The sequence below is a fragment of the Stegostoma tigrinum genome, chromosome 40 (assembly GCF_030684315.1).
Source record: "Stegostoma tigrinum isolate sSteTig4 chromosome 40, sSteTig4.hap1, whole genome shotgun sequence".
NCBI lineage: Eukaryota > Metazoa > Chordata > Chondrichthyes > Orectolobiformes > Stegostomatidae > Stegostoma > Stegostoma tigrinum.
This window is the reverse complement of record NC_081393.1, coordinates 16,900,697-16,923,936: the sequence shown is the minus strand read 5'-3', so window position 1 is coordinate 16,923,936 and position 23,240 is coordinate 16,900,697. Positions and strand designations below refer to the sequence as shown.

The 23,240-nt window shown below is 46.5% G+C and overlaps 1 protein-coding gene across 1 annotated transcript in view; it reads left to right on the top strand.

Moving 5' to 3' along the window:
- The window catches only part of LOC125447975 (myoferlin-like), a 112,387-nt gene that overhangs the window by 3,181 nt on the left and 85,966 nt on the right, over nucleotides 1–23,240 (top strand). The window contains exons 4-13 of the mRNA XM_059641169.1: nucleotides 1,961–2,069; nucleotides 2,884–2,947; nucleotides 4,820–4,974; nucleotides 7,013–7,141; nucleotides 9,733–9,795; nucleotides 11,272–11,322; nucleotides 13,319–13,349; nucleotides 16,014–16,129; nucleotides 21,496–21,619; nucleotides 22,819–22,919. Coding sequence (XP_059497152.1) covers nucleotides 1,961–2,069; nucleotides 2,884–2,947; nucleotides 4,820–4,974; nucleotides 7,013–7,141; nucleotides 9,733–9,795; nucleotides 11,272–11,322; nucleotides 13,319–13,349; nucleotides 16,014–16,129; nucleotides 21,496–21,619; nucleotides 22,819–22,919 — 943 coding nt within the window. The remainder of the gene's footprint in view (nucleotides 1–1,960; nucleotides 2,070–2,883; nucleotides 2,948–4,819; nucleotides 4,975–7,012; nucleotides 7,142–9,732; nucleotides 9,796–11,271; nucleotides 11,323–13,318; nucleotides 13,350–16,013; nucleotides 16,130–21,495; nucleotides 21,620–22,818; nucleotides 22,920–23,240) is intronic.

Below are 23,240 nucleotides of genomic sequence, written 5' to 3'. Positions count from 1 at the left end.
TAGGAATAGTTCTGGTAGTTCGGGAGAAACCAAAGTAAGTAGTGTTGCTGCCTCGTGGTGCCAGGGACCTGGGTTCGATTCCACCCTCGGGCGACTGTCTGTGTGGAGTTTACATGTTCTCCCCCAAGTCTGTGCAGCTTTCCTCCAGGTGCTCTGGTTTCCTCCCACAGTCCAAAGATGTGCAGTTCAGGTGGATTGGCCATGCAAAATTGTCCCATACTATCCAGCGATGTGCAGGCTAGGTGTATTAGCCATTGGAAATGCTGGGTTACAGGGGATGGGGTGGTGGGTCTGGATGGGGCTGCTGTTTCGAGGGTCAGATGGGGACTCAATGGGCTGAGTGACCTGCTTTCACACTGTAGGGATTCTATGAACAGAAGTCGGCCATTTGGATCCTCGAACCTGGCCTGCCGTCCAATAAAATTGTGGCTGTTCTTTCTGGTTCGAATTCCACTTTCCTGTCTATCCCCAGTGATCCTTCATTTTTATCATCGAACAAGAATTTATCCACACATTCCTTAAAACTATTCAGTGACCCTGCTTCCACTGCCTCCTGAGACAGAGAGTTGCAAAGGTGCACCAACCTTCTGAGAGACAAAACAAAATCTCCTCATTACTGCCCTGAAATTTGCAATTTTGACACTGAAGGAATGGCCGATATATTTCCAAGTCTGGGATGGTGAGGGGCTCAGAAGGTGAACTTGCAGGCTGTGTTGTTCCCATGTAGCTGCTGCCCCTTGTCCTTTTAGATGGAAGTGCTCATGGGTCTGGAAGGTGCAGTCTAAAGACTTTCAGTAAATTGCATCTTGTAGACAGTACACACTGCTACTAGTGAGTATCGATGGGGAGTGGGATGTTTGTGGATGTGGGGCCAGTCGAGTAGGGGGGCTGCTTTGTCCCTAGATGGTGTTGAGCTTCTCGAGTGTTGTTGGAGCTGCCCCCATCTGGGGCAAGTGGGGAGTATTCCATCACACTCTTCACTTGTGCCTTGTCGATGTTGGGACAGGCTTTGGGGGGGAGGAATCAGGAAGGGAGTTACTCGCTGCAGGATTCCCAGCCTCTGACCTACTCTTGTCTCCACTGTGTTTATATGGTGAGTCCAGTGGAGTTTCTGTTCAATGGATAGTGGGGGATACAGTGCTGGTGACATTGTTGGATGTATCTTCTTGGAGATGGTCATTCCCTGGCATATGTGTGGCGCGAATGTTACTTGCTACTTAAAAGCCCAAGCCTGCATATTGTCCAGATCTTGTTACAATTGAACCTCTGAGGAGTCGCAAATGGTACTGAACATTGTGCAGTCATTGGCGAACATCCCCACTTCTGACCTTGTGATGGAGGGAAGATGAAGCAACTGAAGATGGTTGGGCCTCGGACTCTATCCTGTGGGGCCCCTGCCCTGAGATGTCCTGGAGTTGAGATGACTGACCTTCAACAATAGCAAACATCTTCCCATGTGCCAGGTATGCCTCCGATCAGCGGAGAGTTTGCCCCCTGGTACCCATTGATTCCAGGGCTCCTTCATCCAGCGCTCCGTCGAATGCAGCCGTAATGTTCAGGGCTGTCACTCTCACCTCACCTCTGGAGTTCAGCTCTAAAGTGTGACAAGAGCAAGCCCAGCCTGTCCAATCTTCCTCACAAGTCAACCTGCTAATTCCAGGCATGAGTAAACCTCCTGTGAATTGATTCCCAAGCAGGAGGAGGATGTATGTTATAATTTGGCGTACTGTGGCACATTGTGTTCACATTGTTCACTGTTCCATGCGCTGCCTGTAAGATGCAGCATTTTCCAAACCCAAATCCGTCTTGCTTTATGCTCTATGCCACGCACCCTGGAATATAAACTTGGGTTCTGTTTGAAGTTGTCAGTGATGAAGTTTGTTAAGTGGATATGATACCACTGCATCCAGTGACATTTCAACCCATGATAACTGGATTTGATCTCACATGTCCTCTGCAGGCTCCTCGGATCCATCAACGTCAGGCTTGCCAATCTGGTGGGAGAGAGGAGCAGGAATATCTCTTTTGTCAAAGTTCCTCTGCTGGATAAGAAGAAGCAAAAAACGAAGGTGATGTTTCTATGGGGGCACGGAGCTGACTGATCTCTCTTCGACCTGTACTCCCAGTTTATGCCCAGTGCAAATCTGCGCTCTTTTGAAAATTGGCGCCTGGTTTCCGTATTAGCACTGAGTCGCTTTTGCTTGTTGCTCCCAGGCCTGTATTGGCATGCCATCCAGAAAATTCAGTTCTGAAATTCAGATCCCTCCATGGCCATGTCCTTCCCTGTTTCTGTAACTCCCTGCGACCTTCTGAGATCTCTGCGCTGTGCTCCTCCAGTGTCCAGCCTTTGAGCTTGCATGTTGCTACCATCGGTGGCCATGCCTACAGCTGCCTGGACCCTAAGCTCTTGAATTCCATCCCTAGACCTCTCTGCCACTCCGTCTCCCACTTACACCTTGATGATGCTCTTTTTAACAAAAGCCATCCTTTTTTTTTAAATCAAGACCTGCGCTCTTACGGCCTTACTCCTGTTCCGATTTCCTACACTCCTGTGAAGATTTTCTGTGTTAAAAGTGTCTACCTGAAACGCACATGAACATGGTCATATGTCCTCCTGTGACTGAGGTGACCTCTGGCCATATGTCCTGAATTGGGTTGGGGGTAGGCAGGGGGGAATTCATGTGACCGATACCTGGAAACTCCAGTGAAATCAGAATCAATGAAGCTGCTCTGGGCTGGGTTTTAAGTTGTCAAAGATGAAGTTTGTTAAGTAGATGTGACGGTATCACCCTGCTCTGGACTGGGTGGGTAGTGGTTGTTAAGACAGAGAACAACATCGATAGGAATTTATGCTTTGGTAACTCGCCTCCATCTGGCTTGCAGAACCTGCTCAGCTTTGAGATCATCTACGACCCACCCCTCGACGATAAAAAAGAAAAGAAAGAAGGTAAGTGGGGAGCTGCGTGAATTGGTCTTTCTTTGTGCGCCGTGGCATTCAGAGGGACTGTCACAGGTGGCAAAAGTGCCAGGCTGGTCAACGCGTTAGCGAGAGCCACATGATATTGTGGAGGTACATCAGAGCGGATCCAGTGACAGAAAGCTGCAGACCATGGATTTCACCACCAGTAAGCGTGAGGTTGGACCCAGAAAGGCGGATAGATCCGAATGTTGCAAATGCTGATGAACCAAGGGCTTTTACAGGCCCACAGAGAGAAGCCGGATGACTGGAAGCCAAACGCATCCCCGATGTACTGTCCTGCCTACATGCACACAGATCAATAACAAAGCTCAAAGCCGCACACTGAAACAAATCAAGGAAAAGAACAGTGGAAGCAAACATGCATAATTCCAGGACACAGGAGAGGGAGCTTTGCTGGGGAATCAAGGATTACCAGGGGAAGGGCAGGAAAGCGGACATGAGGAATGTCAGAGCAGTTACGATCAAATTGAAATTGCTCCTATTTCTAATGGTTGCGGCGATACACAGCCCTGGCTAGAGTGGTGAGGAGAGAGAGAGAGGCTCATATTCACCAGAAGTATTGAGGGTTGACAAGAAATTCTGTCAGGACTCCATCAGGGATTGATTGGGTGCACAGACTTTCCCCATGGGTGGGCGGGGTGTCTAGGACAAGAGGCTGCGACCTTGAAATCAGTACCAGGTCATTCAGAGGAGAAAGGGGTGGCCAAAGTGTGGAGTTCCTTCCCATGGAAAAGCAGTGGATTCTACCTCAGTGAATAATTTGACGTCCACAATCCGTCGAGGATAGTAAGGGGCGTTGACACAAGATGGATATGGGTAACCTGTGATATGTGTGTGTGTGTGTGTGTGTCTGTGTCTGTATCGGTTGGTGTGTGTATGTATGTGTGTGTGTGTGGCTGTCTGTTGGTTGGTGTGTCAGTGTGCACACGGTGGTGATGGTGGGGGCTCCAATGTTCTTTCCATCACATGGCTTATCAACAGTCTCTCCTGCTTCTAGCCCCCTTCCACCAACATGCGTTGTAAGTATTTGTACATTTGGCTGTGTGGTGAGCATGCTTACCTTGGCTGTTGTGGCCTGGAGTAGAACTCAAACTGCTAACATTTGTCTTGGGTAGGGGGTCATTGTACACTGTGCCACAAGACCTTGAGGAATCTTTCCTCTCTGTCTGCCCAAGCTGTACCTCCTCAGGTATTCCTCAGTGAACCTCGGAAGCGTTCTATTCCTCGACGCACAGGCAAGCCCTTAAATTTAATAGAATAGAAAATTCTGGGAATACTCAGTGGGTCAGGGAGCGTCAGTGTGGAGAGAGAGGGACAGAGAGAGAAGCAGCGTTAATGCTTCAGGGCTATAACCTTTTATCAGCACTGCAATAGGTTAGAGATGCAATAGGTTTTGAATAAAGGTGGGGTTGGGTAGAGGAGATGCCCATTGAAAAATGAGGCGCTGCTCCTGAAGCAAATGCTGAGCTTCAGTGGAACACTGCAGCAGGCCGAGGACGGAGATGTCAGTGTGAGAGCAAGGTTGGGAATTAAAGTGACAGGCCACCGGAAACTGGGGGCATTGTTTGCCGACTGCATGGAAGTATTCCACAAAATACTCACATCGTCAATGTTTGATCTGCCTTTTACTACTTGAACCCCTTCTTGACTGAGTGAGCTGCCAGTTAAAGCCAGAGAGAAGAAAGTCTCTGTTGCTGTTATATGTCCGTGACTGTATCCCCTGTGTGTGTGTGTCTGTGTGTGTGTCTGTGTGTGTGAGTGCGTGTGCGTGCGTGTGTGTTTTTTGCATCTCTTTGCTTGTACACTCTGTCGACACTGTTTGATCTGTATTCCCATCAGCAAAGCCAGGCCGTCCAGAACAAGATGACATCGTTAATGTTCCTAAATTACAGGAGATCCCACTGAGATCTCAGTCACCATCTCCAGAAAATTCCTCCATTAAGGGATCTGTGAAACTCACACAGAAAGTTTCAGATAAACCACAGGACTTTCAGGTAAACGTGATGGGGCAGTGGTTGGAGATGGGGGTTTTGGAGTGGTGGTTCTGCACTGTGTTGACTAACCATTTCAACCTGTTTTGCACTGTCACAGTTGTGCACCATGACTTGGGTTCAGGGCTCACATTGGGCCTGGGGACAAGGACCTGAGGCACCATGCACATTGTGTAGGACCTAATCCAAAATGGGAGCAATGCAAATGCTATGCTTTCCTTGTTCATTCGGTTGGGAGAAAGAAAGATCCATTTGGAATGATGCACAGACTTGCTGACACTTGGATTGTTTAGCTGCACACAAAAGGGTTGTATTGAGGGTATGACATGTTGGGGTGGCGTGGTGGCTTAATAGTTAGCACTGCTGCCTTTTAGCGCCAGGGACTTGGTTTCTATCCTACTTCGGGCGACCGTCTGTGTGTAGAGTTGGCATGTTCTCCCCACGTCTGCGTGGGTTTCCTCCGGGTGATCTGGTTTCCTCCCACAGTCCAAAGATATGCAGGTTAGGGTGAGTTGGCCGTGCTAAATTACCCACAGTGCCCAGGGATGTTTGGGCTGGGTGGATTGGCCATGGAAAGTGTAGGGATACAGGGATGGGATAGATCAGGTAGGATGTTCTTTGGAGTGTCGCTGGAGGGATTCTGTGAACGCCGAGTTATTAAGCATGCCATCACACTGTTGAACAAGGAGCAAGACACCTTTTCCAGTTTTCTTGGCCAATATTGACTCAATGGGCTAAATGATCTACTTCCAAACTGTGGAGATTCTATGATTGTTTGAGTTGAGACGTCAATTTTTTTAAAAATCCACCCTTGAGGCAATCAGTCAGACAATCCCTTTGTCCCGTTCCAGAGATTGAGAGCAGGTTGTTGCAGTTGTACAGGGATCAGCGAGACCATGTCTGGAGAACTGTGTATGGTTCTGGTCTCCTGACTGAAGGAGGAATATTGTTGCATAGAAAGCAGTTCAGAGAAGGTTCACTCAGCTGATTCCTAGAACAGAGAGATTTCATGGAATCATAGAATCCCTACAGTGTGGAAACAGGCCTTTCAGCCAAACAATTCCACACTGAACATCAGAGCATCCCACCCAGACTCATCTCCCTATAACCCACCTAATCCACACATCCCTATAGGCAATTTAGCATGGCCAGTTCACCTAGCCTGCACATCTTTGGATGGGAGGAAACCGTAGCACCCCGACGAAACCCACGCAGACATGGGGGAGAATGTGCAAACTCCACACAGACGGTCGCCTGAGGCTGGAATCGAACCCAGATCCCTGGCACTGTGAGGCAGCAGTGCTAACCACTGAGCCACCGTGTTGCCCTCAAGGGATTTGACTTACCAGGTAGGGCTGGGCCTGTACCCACTGGCGTTTAAAGAATGAGGTGCGATCCGATTGAAACCTATCAGATTCTGAGGCGATAACAAAGTGTGAAGCTGGATGAGCAGCATCTCAGGAGCACAAAAGCTGACGTTTTTGGCCTAGACCCTCTCTGATGAAGGGCCTCGGCCCAAAACGTCAGCTTTTGTGCTCCTGAGATGCTGCTTGGCCTGCTGTGTTCATCCAGCTCCACACTTTGTTAATGTGGATTCTCCAGCATCTGCAGTTCCCATTGTCTCAGATTCTGAGGGGGGTTGACAGGGTGGATGCTGAGCGGATGTTTCCCCTTGTGGGGGGTCACTACTATAAAACTAGGGATCCCTCACTGAAGATGTGTGAATACGGAAGAAATATTATTCACTGGCAAGAGAGCTGGTTACCGAAGTAGACGCATTTAAGGTATTTCCAGACACAATCTGCGGAAATATTTCTCGCAGTGAGTTGTCACGCACTGGTTAAAAGAGTGGGGGGTAAACAGATTCATTCAAACTTCCAAAAAATGAATTGGTCACGTAAGCCTAGAGGCAGAATTGAGAGGAAAAGAATTACAACGTTGTGTGGGCGAAGAGAAGGGGAGTGGGATGAATTGAACAGCACTTTGGAAGAGCATGTGGGACTGACTGGCTGTCCTCTACTCTGTGGCGTTTCTTTACCAGGTTCGAGTCCGGATAATTGAGGGCCGCCAGCTGCAGGGTGCCAACATCCGGCCTGTGGTGAAAGTGTACATAGGGGACGCCGTGTTCCGCACCAGAATTAAAAGGGGTAACAACCCTATCTTCGACGAGGTAAGGGGATCTCCCTTTACGCTGCTGAAGCCCAATCACAGCTGTCTTGACTGCTTGGCTGAGTGGCAGGGATGTGCCAGTGGTGCAAACCTCTCTTGCACGAGACCCATTGAGATTTGATTGAGATGGTTGTTGGAGAGTGAGTGCTCGGGTGTAAGTCAACAGCAGGATTGTCGAGCTGGTGCAAAGTGGAACAATTTATTGAGCATAATTGCTGCAGGGTTTTCCAAGTAATATCTGACAGCCTTCCTTGTCCAAGTCACAGAGAACCAAGGGAAGCCAGACTGGATTTGACTTGTAGTCTTCTCTCTCTGACTCAAACTCTTGTAGTTGCTTCTGTACTTGTATGGCACACTCTGAGCCTGTGTAGAGATAGACTGCCTTGTTGGTTCATTTGCTGTTCCTGCAGTGAGTGTGCTTCAAGACGACACAAAAAATTGGATATGTAGTGGGTAGTGTGGACCATAGCTGTAAGCTCCAAAATGATTTGGATGGTATGGTGGAGTGGGCAGGAAAGTGGAAGATAGATTTCAGCTCTGATAAGTGCGAAGTAATGCATTTAGAGATCTCAAACAGTAAAAGAGAAGACGCAACAAATGGGAATGTACGGAGAGGGGTAGATGAACATTGGCGAGGTCACTTTTGGAATCCTGTGTTCAATTCTGGACTCCCTCCAATAGGAAGGATGTTGCTTAACTTGAAAGGGTGCAGAAAAGAAGTACGAGCATGTTGCCAGGATTGGAGGGTTTGAGCTGTAAGGAAAGGCTGAATAGGCTGTTTTAGGATGTCTCTATAGAGCTTTATAAAATCTTGAGGGGCATTGTCAGAGTGAATAGCTAAGGTCTAGGGTGGCACAGTGGCTCAGTGGTTAGCCCTGCTGCCTCACAGAGCTAGGGACCTAGGTTTGATTCCACCTTTGGACAACTGTGTGAAGTTTGTATATTCTCCCCATGTCTGTGTGGGATTCCTCCCACGTTCCAATGATGTTCAGGTTAGGAACAAAAACAAAGTTGCTGGAAAAGCTCAGCAGGTCTGGTAGCATCTGTGGAGGAGCCAAAATGTTCACTGTTTGCTCCTTCACAGATGCTGCCAGACCTGCTGAGCTTTTCCAGCAACTTTGTTTTTGTTCCTGATTTACAGCCTCTGCAGTTCTTTTGGTTTTTATTTATGCAGTTTAGGTGGATTGGCCTTGCTAAAGTACCCCGCAGTCTCCAGGAATACTTAGGTTAGGTAGGTTAGACAGGGCTGGGAGAATGGGTCTGGGTGAGATGCTGTTTGGCGGGGCAGACTGGACTTGTTGGCTCCCAATTATGGAATCAGAGAGTTCTCGAGTATTACCTACTGCAAGCTTACTGTTGTAAAGTGAAAGTGCGACTAACGCTGACCAATTTGCATTAATCCTTTTTAACTCAGGAGTGCTACGCAGTGAGTTAGACAACAGAGTTTATAAAATAATGAGAGGTATCAATAGAGTTAATGGTAGGTGCTTTTTCTGTAGGATGGGGGAGTTCAAGACTAGGGAACACATTTTTAATGTCAGAGGAGAGAGATTTAAAAAAAGACATGAGGGGTATGTTATTTACACAGAGGGTGTTTACATGTGGAATGAACTTCCAGAGGAAGTGGTGGATGTGGGTAGAATTGCAGTGTTTAAAAGACATCTGGATTCGTACATGAATAGGAACGGTTTGAAGGGATATGGGCCTGGAGCAGGCAGGTGGGACTAGTTTAGTTTGGATTATATTTTGGCATGGACTGGTTGAACTGAAGTGTCCATTTCTGTGCTATATGTCTCAATGGCTCCGTGTGGTGTTGATCAAACAGACTGCTTTGTCCTGGATGGTGTCAAGTCCCTTGAGTGTTCTTGGTGCTGCCCCTATCCAGGGGCAAGTGGGGGGTATTCCATCACGCCCCTGACTTGTATATTGTCAGTGGAGAACAGGCGTTGGGGACTCGAAGTGAGTTACACAATGCAGGATTCGCAGCCTCTTACCTGCAGTTTGTAACCAAAGTATTTATGTGGCCAGTTCAGTTTCTCCAGTAACCTCCAGGATGTTGACAATGCAGTATTTAGCAATGGTAACGCCATTGAATGACAAAGGGTGATCATTAGAATCTCTCATGTTGGAAATGGTCACTCCCTAGCAATTCTGTAGCATGAACATTACTTGCCACTGGTTGTCCCAAACTTGACTGTTATCCAGGGTCTTGCTGCCCGTTGACATGGACTGATTGAGTACCTGAGGAGCTGCGAATGGTGCTGAACATTGTGTGATCATTGGCAAACATTCCCACTTCTAGCCTTGTGACGTGAAGGTGATTGATGTAGCAGATGAAGATGGTTGGGCCTGGGACACAACGTTAAGGAGCTTGGGATTTCTCCATGGTGTGGCCTTGGCAAGTAAGAGTTGCTAGGTAGCCAGTCGGCATCCATTGTCCTGCAGCATAAATGGTTGTGATTGTTTGAAATTTGGCACTCTTGCATTTGTCCTGATGAGAGCAGGATGTAAAATTTTGATTCGCATGCCTAGCTTTGTGAAATTTCAAGTTCTCTCCTGCAGAATAACTAATGCTGCTTTTCGGTTTGACAGATTTTCTTCCAGAATTTTTATAAACCCCCAAGTGAGGTCTTCAACACAATGATACACCTGCAGGTAGGTTAGCCGAGTTTAATTACTGTCAAGTTGACAGTCAAAGAAAATTGCTGGATTTTCAGCTGAGAATCAGGCCAGAGACGAGGCGATGGCCCAGTGGCATTATCACTGGATTGTTAATCCAGGGACCCAAATGACATTCCAGGGACCCGGGTTCAAATCCCACCATGGCTCATGGTGAAATTTGAATTCAATAATATATCTGGAATTAAGAATCTAATAATGACCATGAATCCATTGTCAATTGTCAGGAAAATCCCACCTGGTTCACTAATGTACATTAGGGAAGGAAACTGCCATCTTTACCTGGTCTGGCCTACATGTGACTCCAGACCCACAGCAATGTGATTGACTCTGAACTGCCCTCTGGGCAATTAGGGATGGGCAATAATTGCTGGGCCCGGCCAGGGATGCCTGCATCCTATGAGTGAATAAAGCAGACAAAAAGGAAGACAAGGTAAAATGCCTGACTAAAAGAGATAACAAGGTGTAGGGCTGGATGAACACAGCAGGCCAAGCAGCTTCAGAGGAGCAGGAAGGCTGACGTTTCAGAAAAATTTTCTGAAGAAGGGTCTAGGCCCGAAACGTCAGCTTTCCTGCTCCTCTGATGCCGCTTGGCCTGCTGTGTTCATCCAGCTCTACACCTTGTTATCTCAGACTCTCCAGCATCTGCAGTTCCTACTATCTCTGAAACAAAATGCCTGACTACCTGTTTTTCTGTAACCTCACTACCGTGCTTCTGTTTTGAATTTCTGTGTTTGCATTTAATTACTTTGAATCACTTTTGGGTTAGCCTTTAAGCTTTTGGCCCAGAGGTAGGGACATTGCCGCTGAGCCGAGGAAGTCCTTAGTGTTTGTGCTTAATATGGGAGTGACCTGTGTAAACTTGTTATGTGGTAACGACACCTCCAAGCCAGCTTCAGGGCTCTGTTGCACTTCTCACCTGGTCTGAACTATGGACAATCCTGTATCTTCAAAAAAAACAAAGTGCGGATGCTGGAAATTTGAAACAAAAACAGCAATAGCTCGAGAAATTCTACAGGTGTGGTAGCATTTGTAGAGAGACAGCCGATGAAGGGTCACAGGGTGCAATACGTTGACTCTACTTCCTGTCTTCACAGACACTGCCAGACCCACTGAGTTCCTTGAGCTCTTTCTGATATTGTTACCTTCCAAATTCACCAACCTCACTGCCTATATTTTGGTGCTGAGTTATAGTTATGGTTAAATCAAAATGCCCTAGCTGGAAAAAAAGGATGGGTTTTGCAGCTTTTAGCATTGACTGAATTAAGTGTGCGGTCTTGGTCAAATTCTACCCTGCCCCTGGGTTATCTGGTATTCCTTATGTGACACCCCCAGGGCACTCACCAGTGTTTTGTGCAACAGATGCAGAGCTGAGTGTCAACAGTTCTTAAATTTACAGAGCGGTAGCTGCCCAGTACCCTCATGGATTATTCCCTGTCTTTCTGTTTGAAGGTATTAAATTCGCACTCGCTTCGTGCTGATTCCATTATTGGTGTATTCAAGGTGAGTCTTTCCATGCCGATTTGAGGGGCCTTGCATGTTTCAGGTATTCTACAGACTTTTTTAAACGAAAATAGCTCAGCTTTTGGACGGCCTAAATTGATCCAAGGAGCAAAGTAAAATGCTCCAGCCAGAGCTCCTCTGCTCTGCCTGTTCTTTTTCTTTCAAACAGTTCTAAAAATGTTCTATAAATATTCTTTCTTTCTCATGCCAAACATTTTTTTATGATTCTTTTAAGCCTGTAACATGTGCCTAAGTATCCTGCACCTAAGATGGCACGAACGCAGTGACATTACAAACTCTTCACTGCGCTCATTCAGGTGCATATGACAATAAATGCTAATTCAATTCAAATTCAGTTCAGTAGTGGAAATGCTGAATGTATCGGGAGACTGTAATCAGTGCTATCCTGGGTCACAATACACGAGGAATCTCACAGGATTGTGAGGAAGACCATAAGACGTAGGAGTGGAAGTAAGGCCATTTGGCCCATCGAGTCCACTCCGCCATTTAATCATGGCTGATGGGCATTTCAACTCCACTTACCCACACTCTCCCTGTAGCCCTTAATCCCTTGCAAGATCAAGAATTTGTCAATCTCTACCTTGAAGACATTTAACGTCCCGGCCTCCACTGTGTTCCGTGGCAATGAATTCCACAGGCCCACCACTCTCTGGCTGAAGAAATGTTGTCTCATTTCCATTTTAAATTGACCCCCCTCTAATTTTAAGGCTGTGCCCACGGGTCCCAGTCTCCCCGCCTAACGGAAATAACTTCCCAGCATCCACCCTTTCTAAGCCATGCATTTTCTTGTAAGTTTCTATTAGATCACCCCTCAACCTTCTAAAATACAAGCCGAGGATCCTCAGCTGTTCAACATATGTTAGGCCTAGCATTCCAGGGATCATCCATGTGAACAATACGGGGAACAGGTCGGAGGATGTGATTAATTGGTCACATAGTCACAAATGGTCTGCATGCCATGTTGTAATATTCTCCAACGCAGTTTTGTAAGGTGTTGCATCAGCCCTTGGGGTAATGCCAATAGTCTTGGAAGAAATCCTCCAGTCTTGTGGGTAGCATCACTGCATCTGGACTAGAAGGTCCAGGTTCGAGAATCAGATCTGGTCAAGGAAAGTTTGTGCAGAATATGGTAAAACAGTTGGAGCATTGACTGGCAAATCCTTCCAGTGCACATCCGCAATAGTTGGGAGTGATTCCTGATCGATTGTGATGGAAAGGACATTGGAGACCCTGCCATCATCACACATAAAGGTGCATGTTGTCACAGCAACTGAGACTTACTGAGTGAACTGTGGCACACATGGTAATCTCTTTTCCAAACACAGAGTGGTTCATCTTTTGTTTGCGTCTGTGTTCGTTGACAATCCATCAATCCTCCAATCCCTTAGATCTGACCTCGATCCGCCCCTGGTCTACAGTTCTTGAAGGTTCAGTGTCACAGCGCTTTGAGCTGATTGCATGGGAGCATCAATTTTGCGCTCACTCTCATCTCTCACCTTGAAATACAAGAGTGTGTGATTGATACATTATGGACCGAAATGATATCTCTCCCCATATAAAAATATATATAGCCCTTGTCCTTTTATAACATCAGAAAGAGATTCACACAATAAGGGTACATGGTTAGCAAAATATGCCTAAAATGAGCAAACCTGACAGAATTTTGCCTGCAGTGACATCCCATAAACAGCCAAAAGTTGAAGAAGGATGTGGAGTGGGGGGAAGATTCAGCTGATTTAAATATGCTTTTAATCTACTCCTTTGTTTTTGCCTTTTTTTTTATTTAGTTGCAATTGTTTCAGTTTCAACATTACAAGCCCAGCTACTAATTGTTGGGGCTTTGAGAGAGATCAGTAAGCTAACTGGTTAATGTCACTGTCTCTTTCCAGTGCAAGCTGTGAAAGAGCTAAGTTAAAATCTTGCACCTTGATTTAGAAAGAGTTTTCTTTAACTTGTGCGATATCTCCCTTTACAGCTGGACATCGGCTCTGTCTATGATCTTCCAGGTTTGTAATGTTACCTTCAATCTGAACAATATAAACGCTTCATTGTGTCAGAGGGAGAGTTAAGGCTAGGAGAATATAAATTATAAGGACCAGTTACATTGCCTCAGCTCATATTTCCTTGACTGTAGAAGATTAAAGGGGTGATTAATTTCAGGAAAAGTTGAACAAGTTGCTACATTCACTGCATGGCAGCATTAATTTTGCACTCACTTCCATCTCTCAACTTTGAGACACAGAAGTGCGTGACCGATATGTTATGGCTGCAAATAAATCATATCTGCCTTCATATAAAAATGAATGGTCCTTTATGGATGACAAAGACTTTTAATGTAAACAAACCTCCATACACAGACAAAAGCATTGAAGAAGGGTGGAGGATTGGGGTGGTAGAAGATTACACTCAGAAACATTCACCCCCTCCACCACCAATGCTCAGTAGCAGTAGTGTGTACGTGATGCACTCCAGCAGATCACCAAGGCTCCTAAGATGACACCTTCCAATCAAATGACCACTCCCAGCTAGAAAGACAAGGGCAGCAGATACATGGGAACCCCACCCTCTGCACGTTCCCCTCCAAGCCCCTCACCGTCCCGAATTGGAAATGCATTGGCTGTTCCTTCAGTGTTGCTGGGTCAGAATCCTAGAATTCCCACCCTTAGGGTATTGTGGGTCTCCCTGCAGCACATGGACTGTTTCAAGAAGGCAGCGCACTGCCACCTTCCCAAGGACAACTAGGTATGGGGAATAAATGCTGGGCCGTCCAGTGATGTCCTTGCCCTCTGTATGAATTTTTGTAAAATGCACATTTGCACTTAGAGCTGTGTGATCTTATTGGAACATTAAAAAATCTGAAGGGACTTGGCAGGGTGGATTCTGAGAGGACATTTCTGTGGGCATTGAGATGCAGATGAGGGTGAATTTGTTGTCGCAGAATCTTTGGCTATCTCTCTTCCCTAGAAAGCAGTGGTGCTTGGGTCATTGAGTATATTTACAGCCTTTTGAGCACCGAGAAAGAGAAGCGGAAATGGGGGAAAGCAAGAAAGTGAAAAGCCATGATCATACTGAGTGGCTGAGCGAGCTCAAGACCTGCTCCTGCTCCTGTTTCTTATGATCTTACATCGATATTCAAAGTATGTGAAGGTTCAACTTGAGAGAAAGTTGATTGGAATTGGGCTTCAAATATCAAGAGAAACCCAAGATGCATAGAAGTAGAGATAATGGGAACTGCAGATGCTGGAGAATCCAAAATAACAAAGTGTGGAGCTGGATGAACACAGCAGGCCAAGCAACATCTCAGGAGCACGAAAGCTGACGTTTCGGGCCTAGACCCTTCATCAGAGTTGGATGCAAGGAGTTAATAAATAGAGTTCTTTAAAATTATAAAGGGCTTTGATAGGTTAGATGTAGGGACGATGTTAAAGAGGAGAGGATCCTAAATTCTGGAGGCATAAAATTAATAAATTCAGTTAAACTCAGTACACATGGAGTGCTTGAAGGAAATAGCAGAGATGCTTCAAAGGGAATCGCAGAAGAGCTAAGAACTGTCATGGCTGAGAGAAAGGCTGTTCGGCCCATCGAGTCTGCACTTCAAATAAGCATCAGAACCTACTGCCAATTTCCTGCTTCCCAACTCCCCCCCCGCCCCATACCCTTGGACATTATTTCATTCCAAATAATCCTCCCGTACCCTTTTCATGTCTCAATTGATTCTGCCCTCACCACATTTCCAGGCAGTGCTCAAACTACCCCTTGCATCAGAAAAACCTGTCTCACGTTTGTTTCTTTTGTAAAAACACTTTAATTCTGTGGCCTGTTGATCTTGACATAGTAGGAACTGCCGATGCTAGAGAATCTGAGATAACAAGGTGTGGATCTGGATGAACACAGCAGGCCAAGCAGCATCAGAGGTGTAGGAAAGCTGACGTTTCGGGCCTAGACCCTTCTTCAGAAAATGATTTTCTGATGAAGGGTCTCGACCTGAAACATCAGCTTTCCTGCTCCTCTGATGCTGCTTGGCCTGCTGTGTTCATCCAGATCCACACCTTGTTATATCTGTTGATCTTGTTCCTTTTGCGAGTGGGAATGATTTCTCCCTCTCTACCCAGCACCCTCTGTGAGTTTGAATCCTCTATCAGATCTCTCCAAGGAGAATGGCCTCAAGCTCTTTCATCTGTCCTTGTGACTAAAGTTCTCCATTCCCGGAACCGTTCTGGGAAATTGTTTCAGCACTCTCTCCACTGCGTTCCCATCTTTCTGAGGTGCATAGAGCCACAGTATTTCAGCTGAGGTGACTTGTACCAGGTCAACATTTCCACCCTGCTCTTGTACTCTATGCCTCTATTAATAAAGCCAAGTACCCTGTAGGCTTTAGTAACTGCACTCTTTACTCTCCTGCTTCCTTCACTAATCTGTGCACAGATACCCCCAGGTCCCTCTGCTCTTCCTTCCTATTTAGAATCAAACTCCCTATTTTAGGTTGTCTTTCAAGTTCTCCCTGTCAAAATGCATCCGCTGAAAATTTGCTGCATTGCAGCTGAATAGAGTTGTGAGGGAGAAAGGGATGGAATGGCAGCTCATGTGGAGTATTGAGGCTTGCACAAACCAATCGGTTCCCCTGCTGTTTGAGCTCTTTGTAACTGTGTTGCGGCGGTATTCTGTCACAGATCACGCAGTCTTACGGAAGTGGTTACTCTTGTACGAGTCGGATGATGTGCAGTCCTTGGCCAAGGGGTACCTGAAAGTCAGCATAATCGTCCTGACAGCAGGAGACGAAGCACCGGTGAGCACAACTGCATTCTTTCCAGTCATGCAGGTCTCTTCCTTGTGAGTACTTCTTGCCTGGAAAGCACTTTGGCACATCAGTGATTGCAAAATGTTCCCACTGTGTGAGATGTGAGTCTGTGAATGTTGATGGTTTCCAGTTGTTGGGGGGGAGGAAGAGAGAGATTACATGCTTATTGTAGGGATTAAGCTCTTTGAAAATGGCATGTGTTTCTCCATCTGCAGCAGCGTGCCACACCAGTTCGTCATAGGATACTGAACGAATTCTTTGCCGTCCACTTCCCAAATTCACCTCCACCCTTATTCATCTAGAACCATTCCATTTCACAACTAATGCCTTCTCCTGGACCATCAGGAATGGCTTAACTGTGGCTGGTCTAGGATTAGCTCTCAGGCAGTTAGCCTGACAGTGCTGAGATTGACAAAGGGGTTAGAAGAGGCATCGGAGAATTGGAGATGGGTTCGTGATGCATACTCAAAATTGAAACAGACAGGTTTTTAATGAAGGGGAATCATGGTTTTTGGGGTAAAGGCAGGAAAGTGGAGACGTGTGGTTGTCAGATCAGCTATGATCTCATTGACTGGCAGAGCAGACCTTCTTGGCCAAATGGCTTACTTCTGTTCCTGTGTCTTATGGCCTGTGTGCAGAAATTGCGGGCACTGGGGATGCCCTGTTTACAAATGTAAACATGTGCTGAGTCCCCCCAAGCTGGTCAAAAGAAGACGGGGTGTTGGAGGGGGATATTGTGATCAACCATCTCTCAGGTTTCAGAGAAAAAGTACATGGAGACTATGGCTTCAGTGTGGAAACCTGACCTGGAGAGTTCCAAACAAGCAGCTAGTTGCACAAATACACTCAAAGACCTCACATGGGCTGGCGAAGTTGGATATGAAAAGTGGATGTTTGCAGGGACAAGGTGGGCCTTTGGAGGTGTCTGGGCTCGTGAAATGGTTTTGAAGGGGAGAGTGGGCAAGAAGTTGAGAATAATTTGCAATGTCATCCAGTACAGGAGCCGGGAAAGGAAAATGGTGGACGTGTTGTTCAGGGGATAGAAGTTGGCCTTGACAGGATAAGCTCGGGGAGAGAGAGACCATGGAGCGAACTGGAAGCAACGGGAGCTTCCCAAGATCGGTTGTGCACTAGCTCATGTTGTCTGTCTTCGAGAGAGCGCTGCTGGGGGAATTGGTCAGAATGTGAGACCGTAAAGGATTGAATCAGGTCAAGAGCATCCTGGGTTTTGGTGAGGGAGTGGTGAATAGATGGTCAAAGACCCAGAGGGCCAGGCAGTCAAAAGATGCAACTGTGGCCTAGACTTTGTTCATTTGTAAACTTTACGCAAGACACCCTGAGTATCTTAAGCCACCTGAATATAATTCACAGCCAGTTGAGGTACAGCTATGGTTAGTGGTGGTGTTTTCGGTGACTTGGGGGTGAGTGTAGAAGGAAGTGCATTTGGAAAGGGTTAGGACAATGAGTGTGAATTGAAACTACTCCAGCTACTCATTGCCACCACAGCACTGGAGAAGTGAAAGGAGATAGGGTCATACACCATGATACATATCCTTCAGTCCAACCAGTCCATGTTGACCATCTTCCCAAACTAAACCAACCCCACCTGCCTGAATTTATCCCTCCAAACCTTTCTTATTCATGTACTTATTTAAACATAAGAGTCATAGGGATATACAGCATGGAAACAGACCCTTCGGTCCAACTTGTCCATGCTGATCAGATATCCTACATAAACCTAGCCCCATTTGCCAGCATTTGGCCCCTATCCCTCTAAACCCTTCCTATTCATGTCCCCATCCAGATGCTTTTTAAATGTTGTAACTGTACCAGCCTCCACCCCTTCCTCTGGCAGCTCATTTTATACAGGCACCACCCTCTGTGTGAAAATGTTGCCCCCCAGGTCCCTGTTAAATCTTTCCCCTCTTACCTTAAACCTAGGCCCTCGAGTTTTGGACTCCCCCACCCTGGGGAAAAGACCTTGTCTATTCACTCCATCCGTGCCACTCAAAAACCTCCATAACGCCACCCCTCAGCCTCAGGCTCTCCAGGGAAAATAACAACAGTCTCTTCGACTTCTCCCTAAAGCTTAAATCCTCCAACCCCGGCAACATCATCGTAAAACTTTCCTGATCCCTTTCTAGTTTCACAACATCCTTCCCATCTGAGGGAGTCCAGAGTTGAACGCAGTATTCCAAAAGTGGCCCTAATCAATGTACTGTACAGCCTCATCATGACGTCCCAGCTCCTATACCCAATGCACTGACCAGTAAAGGCAAGCGTGCCAAACACCACCTTCACTCCACTATCTACCTGCAACTCCACTTCCAATGAACTATGAACCTGCACCCCAAAGTCTCTTTGTTTAGCAGCACTCCCCAGAACCTTACCATTAAATGTATAAGTCCTACCCTGATTTATCTTTCTGAAGAGCAGCATCTCTCATTTAGTTAAATTCCATCTACCACTTCTCGGCCCGTTGACCTATCTGATTGAGATCCCATTGTTTCAGACTCTTATATTTAACCTTCTTTGCTGTCCACCACTCCTCCGATTTTGCTGTCCTCTGTAAACTTACCATACCTCCTAAGCTCACATCCAAATCATTTGTGTAAGTGACAAAAAACAGTGGACCCAGCACTGGTCCTGTTGGCACACCGCTTGTCACAGGCCTCCAGTCTGAAAAGCAACCCTCCACCACTACCCTCTGTCTTCTACCTTTGGGCCAGTTCTGTATCCAAACAGCTAGTTCTCCCTCTATTCTGTGTGATCTAACCTTGTTATAGAGTTCACCATGATTAACCTTATTGAACGCCTTACTGAAGTCCATGTAGATCACACCTACCACTGTTCCCTCATCAATCTTCTTCGTTACTTCTTCTAAAAGCCCAATCAAATTAATGAGACACGATTTCCCACCCACAAAGCCATGTTGACTATCCCTAATCAGACCTTGCCTTTTCAGATACATGTAAATGCTGTCCCTCAGGATTCCCTCCGACAGCTTGCACGCCACTTGATGTCAGGCTCACTGTCTGTAGCCTTTTCCTTACCACCTTTCTTATGTAGAGGCACCATGTTAGCCAAACTTCAGCCTTCCGGCAGCTCACCTGTGGCTATCCGTGATACAATATCTCAGCAAGGGACCCAGCAATTTCTTTCCTGGCTTCCCACAATAGTTCCAGGGTACACCTGATCAGGCCCCAGGGATTTATCCATCTTTATGAGCTTTAAGATGTTCAGCACCTTCTCTGTAATATGGACATGTTTTTCAAGATGTCGCTGTTTATTTCCCTATCTTCCATATCCCTCTCCACAGTAAACACTGGTGCAAAATATACATTTGGTATCTCCCCTCTGTCCTGCGATTTCGTACATAGGTGGCCTTGCTGATTTTTAAGGGGCCCTGTTCTCTCCCTAGTCACCTTTTTGTTTCTAATGTAGTTGGAGAATCTCTTTGAATACCCCTGAACCCTGTTTGCCAAAGCTATCTCATGTCCCCATTTTGCCATCCTGATTTCCTTCTTGAATATACTCCTACTGCCTTTATACTGTTTTAGGGATTCACTCGATCCCTGCTGCCTATACCTGACAAACGCTTCCTTCTTCTTCACCAAAAGCTCAATTTCACCAGTCATCCAGCATTCCCTACACCTACCAGCCTTGCCCTGCACCCTAACAGGAACACACTGTCTCTGGACTCTCTCTATCTCACTTTTGAAGGCTTCCCATTTTCCAGCCGCCCTTTTACTTGCAAGTAACCACTCCAAGTCAACTTTTGAAAGTTCTTGCCTGATACTGTCAAAATTGGTCTTCCTCCAATTTAACACTTTAACTTTTAGATCTGGTCTATCTTTTTCCATCACAATTTTGAAACTTAATGGTCACTGGCCCCGAAGTGTACCCCTGCTGACCCTTCAGTCTCCCGCCCTGCCTTATTTCCCAAGAGTAGGTCAAGTTTTGCACCTTCTCTAGTAGGCACATCCACGTACTGAATCAGAAAATTTCCTTATGCACACTTAACAAATTTGTCTCCCTCCATGCCCTTCACATTATGACAGTCCCAGTTTATGTTGGGAAATTTAAAATCCCCTACCATAACCACCCTATTATTCTTACAAATAACTGAGATCTTCTTACAAATTTGATTCTCAATTTCCTGCTAACTACCGGGGGCGTCTATAGTACAATCCCAATCAGGTCATCATCCCTTATTTCTCTGTTCCACCCAAATAACTTCCCTGGCTGTATTCCCAGGAATATCCTCCCTAAGTACAGCGGTTATGTTATCCTTAACCAAAAATGCAACTCCCCATCCTCCCTTGCCCGCGCACCCCCCCCCCCCCGACCCCACCCACCACTATCCTTCCTGAAGCATCTCCACCCTGGAACATTAAGCTGCCAGCCCTGCCCTTCACTGAGCCACATCTCTATAATCGTTATGGTATCCCACTCTCATATTCCCAACCATGCCATGAGTTCATCTGCCGTACCTGTTAGGGCTCTTGCATTGAAATAAATGCAGTTTGGTTGATCAGTGTTACCTCATCCTCTGTTTTGTCCCTGACTGTCTGACTTACTCCTTTTCCCAACTGTACCAGTCTCAGACTGATCTCTTACCTTGCCATCTCCCTGGGTACCTCCCAACCCCCCCACGCCTTGCCCCTTCATTAGTTTAAATCCTCCCGAGCAGCTGTAGCAAATCTTCCTGCCAGTATATTAGTGCCCTCCCAATCTAAGTGCAACCCATCCTTCTTATACAGCCCACTTCTACCCAAAACAGATTCTAATGATCCAGAAATGTGAAGCCTACTCCCCTGCACCAGCTCCTCAGGCTTTTAAGCTTTGAAACTGTACCCACATCCGTCTCTTCTTCTGGAAGTTCACTCCACACCTGAACCACCCTCTGTGTAAAAAAAAATGCTGCCCATGTCTTTTTCCTCTCACTTTAAAAATACGCCACCTGGTCTCGAAATCCCCCAACCTAGGGAAAAGAGATCGACCATTCACTTTAGCTATACCCCTCAAGATTTTATAAACCTCTACAAGGTCACCCCTTAACTTCCTACGCTCCAGTGAAAAATATCCCAGCCTCTGCTTATAGCTCAAAACCTCAATTTCTGGCAACATCCTGGTAAATGTCTTCCGAACCGTCTCCAGCTGAATAGTACCCTTATGGTAGGGATTATTGTCAGATGAAAAGGCAAAAAAGGGGATTGGTTGCAATTTCGAATTAAAGACTGTGAGTATGGAGATGAATGCTTTCCATTTCATTGTTAGAAATTGTTTGGTAAAAGAAAAGGCGCCAAAATAATTTTTTTTTTGTTGTAATCGAAATCCCTTTGCTGCACCAGATAGACAAGAGAGGGACTAATGAAGAGGATGATGTTGAGAGTAACCTACTGCAGCCAGCAGGTATCCTTTCCCGATGGGTCACTTTTGAGGTGAAGATCTATCGAGCTGAGGACATCTTGCACAGTACGTCACAGAGAAACATTGTTTTCATGCGAGTGCTAGATTTCGAGAGTGAGGGCACATCCTTGCTGAGTCTTACAGCATCCTGTCCACGACCATCAACTCCCCCATCCCTTCCTTGTTTTTAAAAACTGAAAGACCTGCGGAGACTGGAACAAAAACAAAATTACTGGAGAGGCCCAGCAGGTCTGGCAGCTGAGAACAGGAAGGTTTTGCCAAATCCGAAACGTTAACTGTGTTTTCTCGTTTACAGAAGTTGCCAGACCTCTCCAGCAGTTTTGTTTTCCCCCTCCTTGTTTCTGTTTTTTTTTTATGGGGATGTGCGTCTCAAAGGTGAGGCCAGCATTTATTTGCCCACCTGTTGTTACCCCTTGAGAGTTGCAAAGGGATGACTGCATTGCTGTGTGTGTGATGCCAAGTGTCCGCCCAGCTCAGTAAGGACCGCATATTCCTTAAAGACAGTTGTGAACTTACTGGAATTTTACAGCAATGACTAGGATTCATGATATTCGCTGAAGCTAGCCTTCAATTCCGCATCTTTGTTCAGTCAGTTCAGTTTATTGCCACTAGTCGTTAAGTTCTTATGACAATCAATGCTCATTAGCTATGGTCTCCGTGACCGATACAATGTATATATTCCACATTTATTCAGGAAATTTAAATCCCACCATCTGGCATGGTCAGGATTTGAACCCACGTCTATGGGGCCATCATTGCGAGCCTCTGGATTGTTGATCATCAGACTGTTGATATTACACCTCCTCCACTGAAGCTCCATGTGTCTTGTGTCCTCTGTCTGTCTCAACCGTTTGGTTTGGGAGTCTCAACAGAGATTGGCAGGTGCCCTGTGCCCGAGTGTCAGCTGTCCACATGTGGCACTGGGCAGCCTGACTCCTTCCAGACCTGATCACGACAGTCCCTCGCTTCCTTGCCTCGCCTACTGCTGTCACATGGCTCCTGTTTTTGTTCTGGATGAAAGCAGACAAAAATAACTTGAGATATGAAGCCGGCTGCAAGCCAGCTATCCATCAGTTGTGCCACACCACTCCCTGGGAGTACGGACTAGACGGGGAGATGTGGAAGGGACAAGGGAGGTACATTCTGAGCAATGCAGCATCGCATGTGGCTGATGGAGTAGAGAGGGGCAACGTGGGCGCAAACGCTTGTTGGCTGAAGCATTGATTTTGTTCCTTAATTTCCAGTGTCCAAAGGGCTGATGTCAAACTTGAAGCACGTGTTCGGGGTAGACAAGGATAAGGAAGGCGTCGACTCGTTTCTGGAAGTCAGTTTCGCTGGCAAGAAGGTGAGCCACGCGCAATCCTTCATCGCTTGGCTGCCCAGTATTGCAGTGGGTTTGGATGGCATGCATATCTTGAGTTACAGGGATCAGGAGAGACTGGAATTTGAATCCTCCTGCTCCACCCAGTTTTTCTGAAGGTTCAGGGAGTGTCTCAGTGCATTGAGCAGGGGGGAGTGTCCCAGGACTGGGTGAAGGGGCAGTAGCAGGTTGGAGGTCCACTATTCAACCCTGGGCAGGGGACAAGGCCAGTATTTATTGCCTATTTCCTGTCATTGCCCCTGAGAAAGTGTTGGTAAGTCACTTGTATTATTCATTGACTCAGTG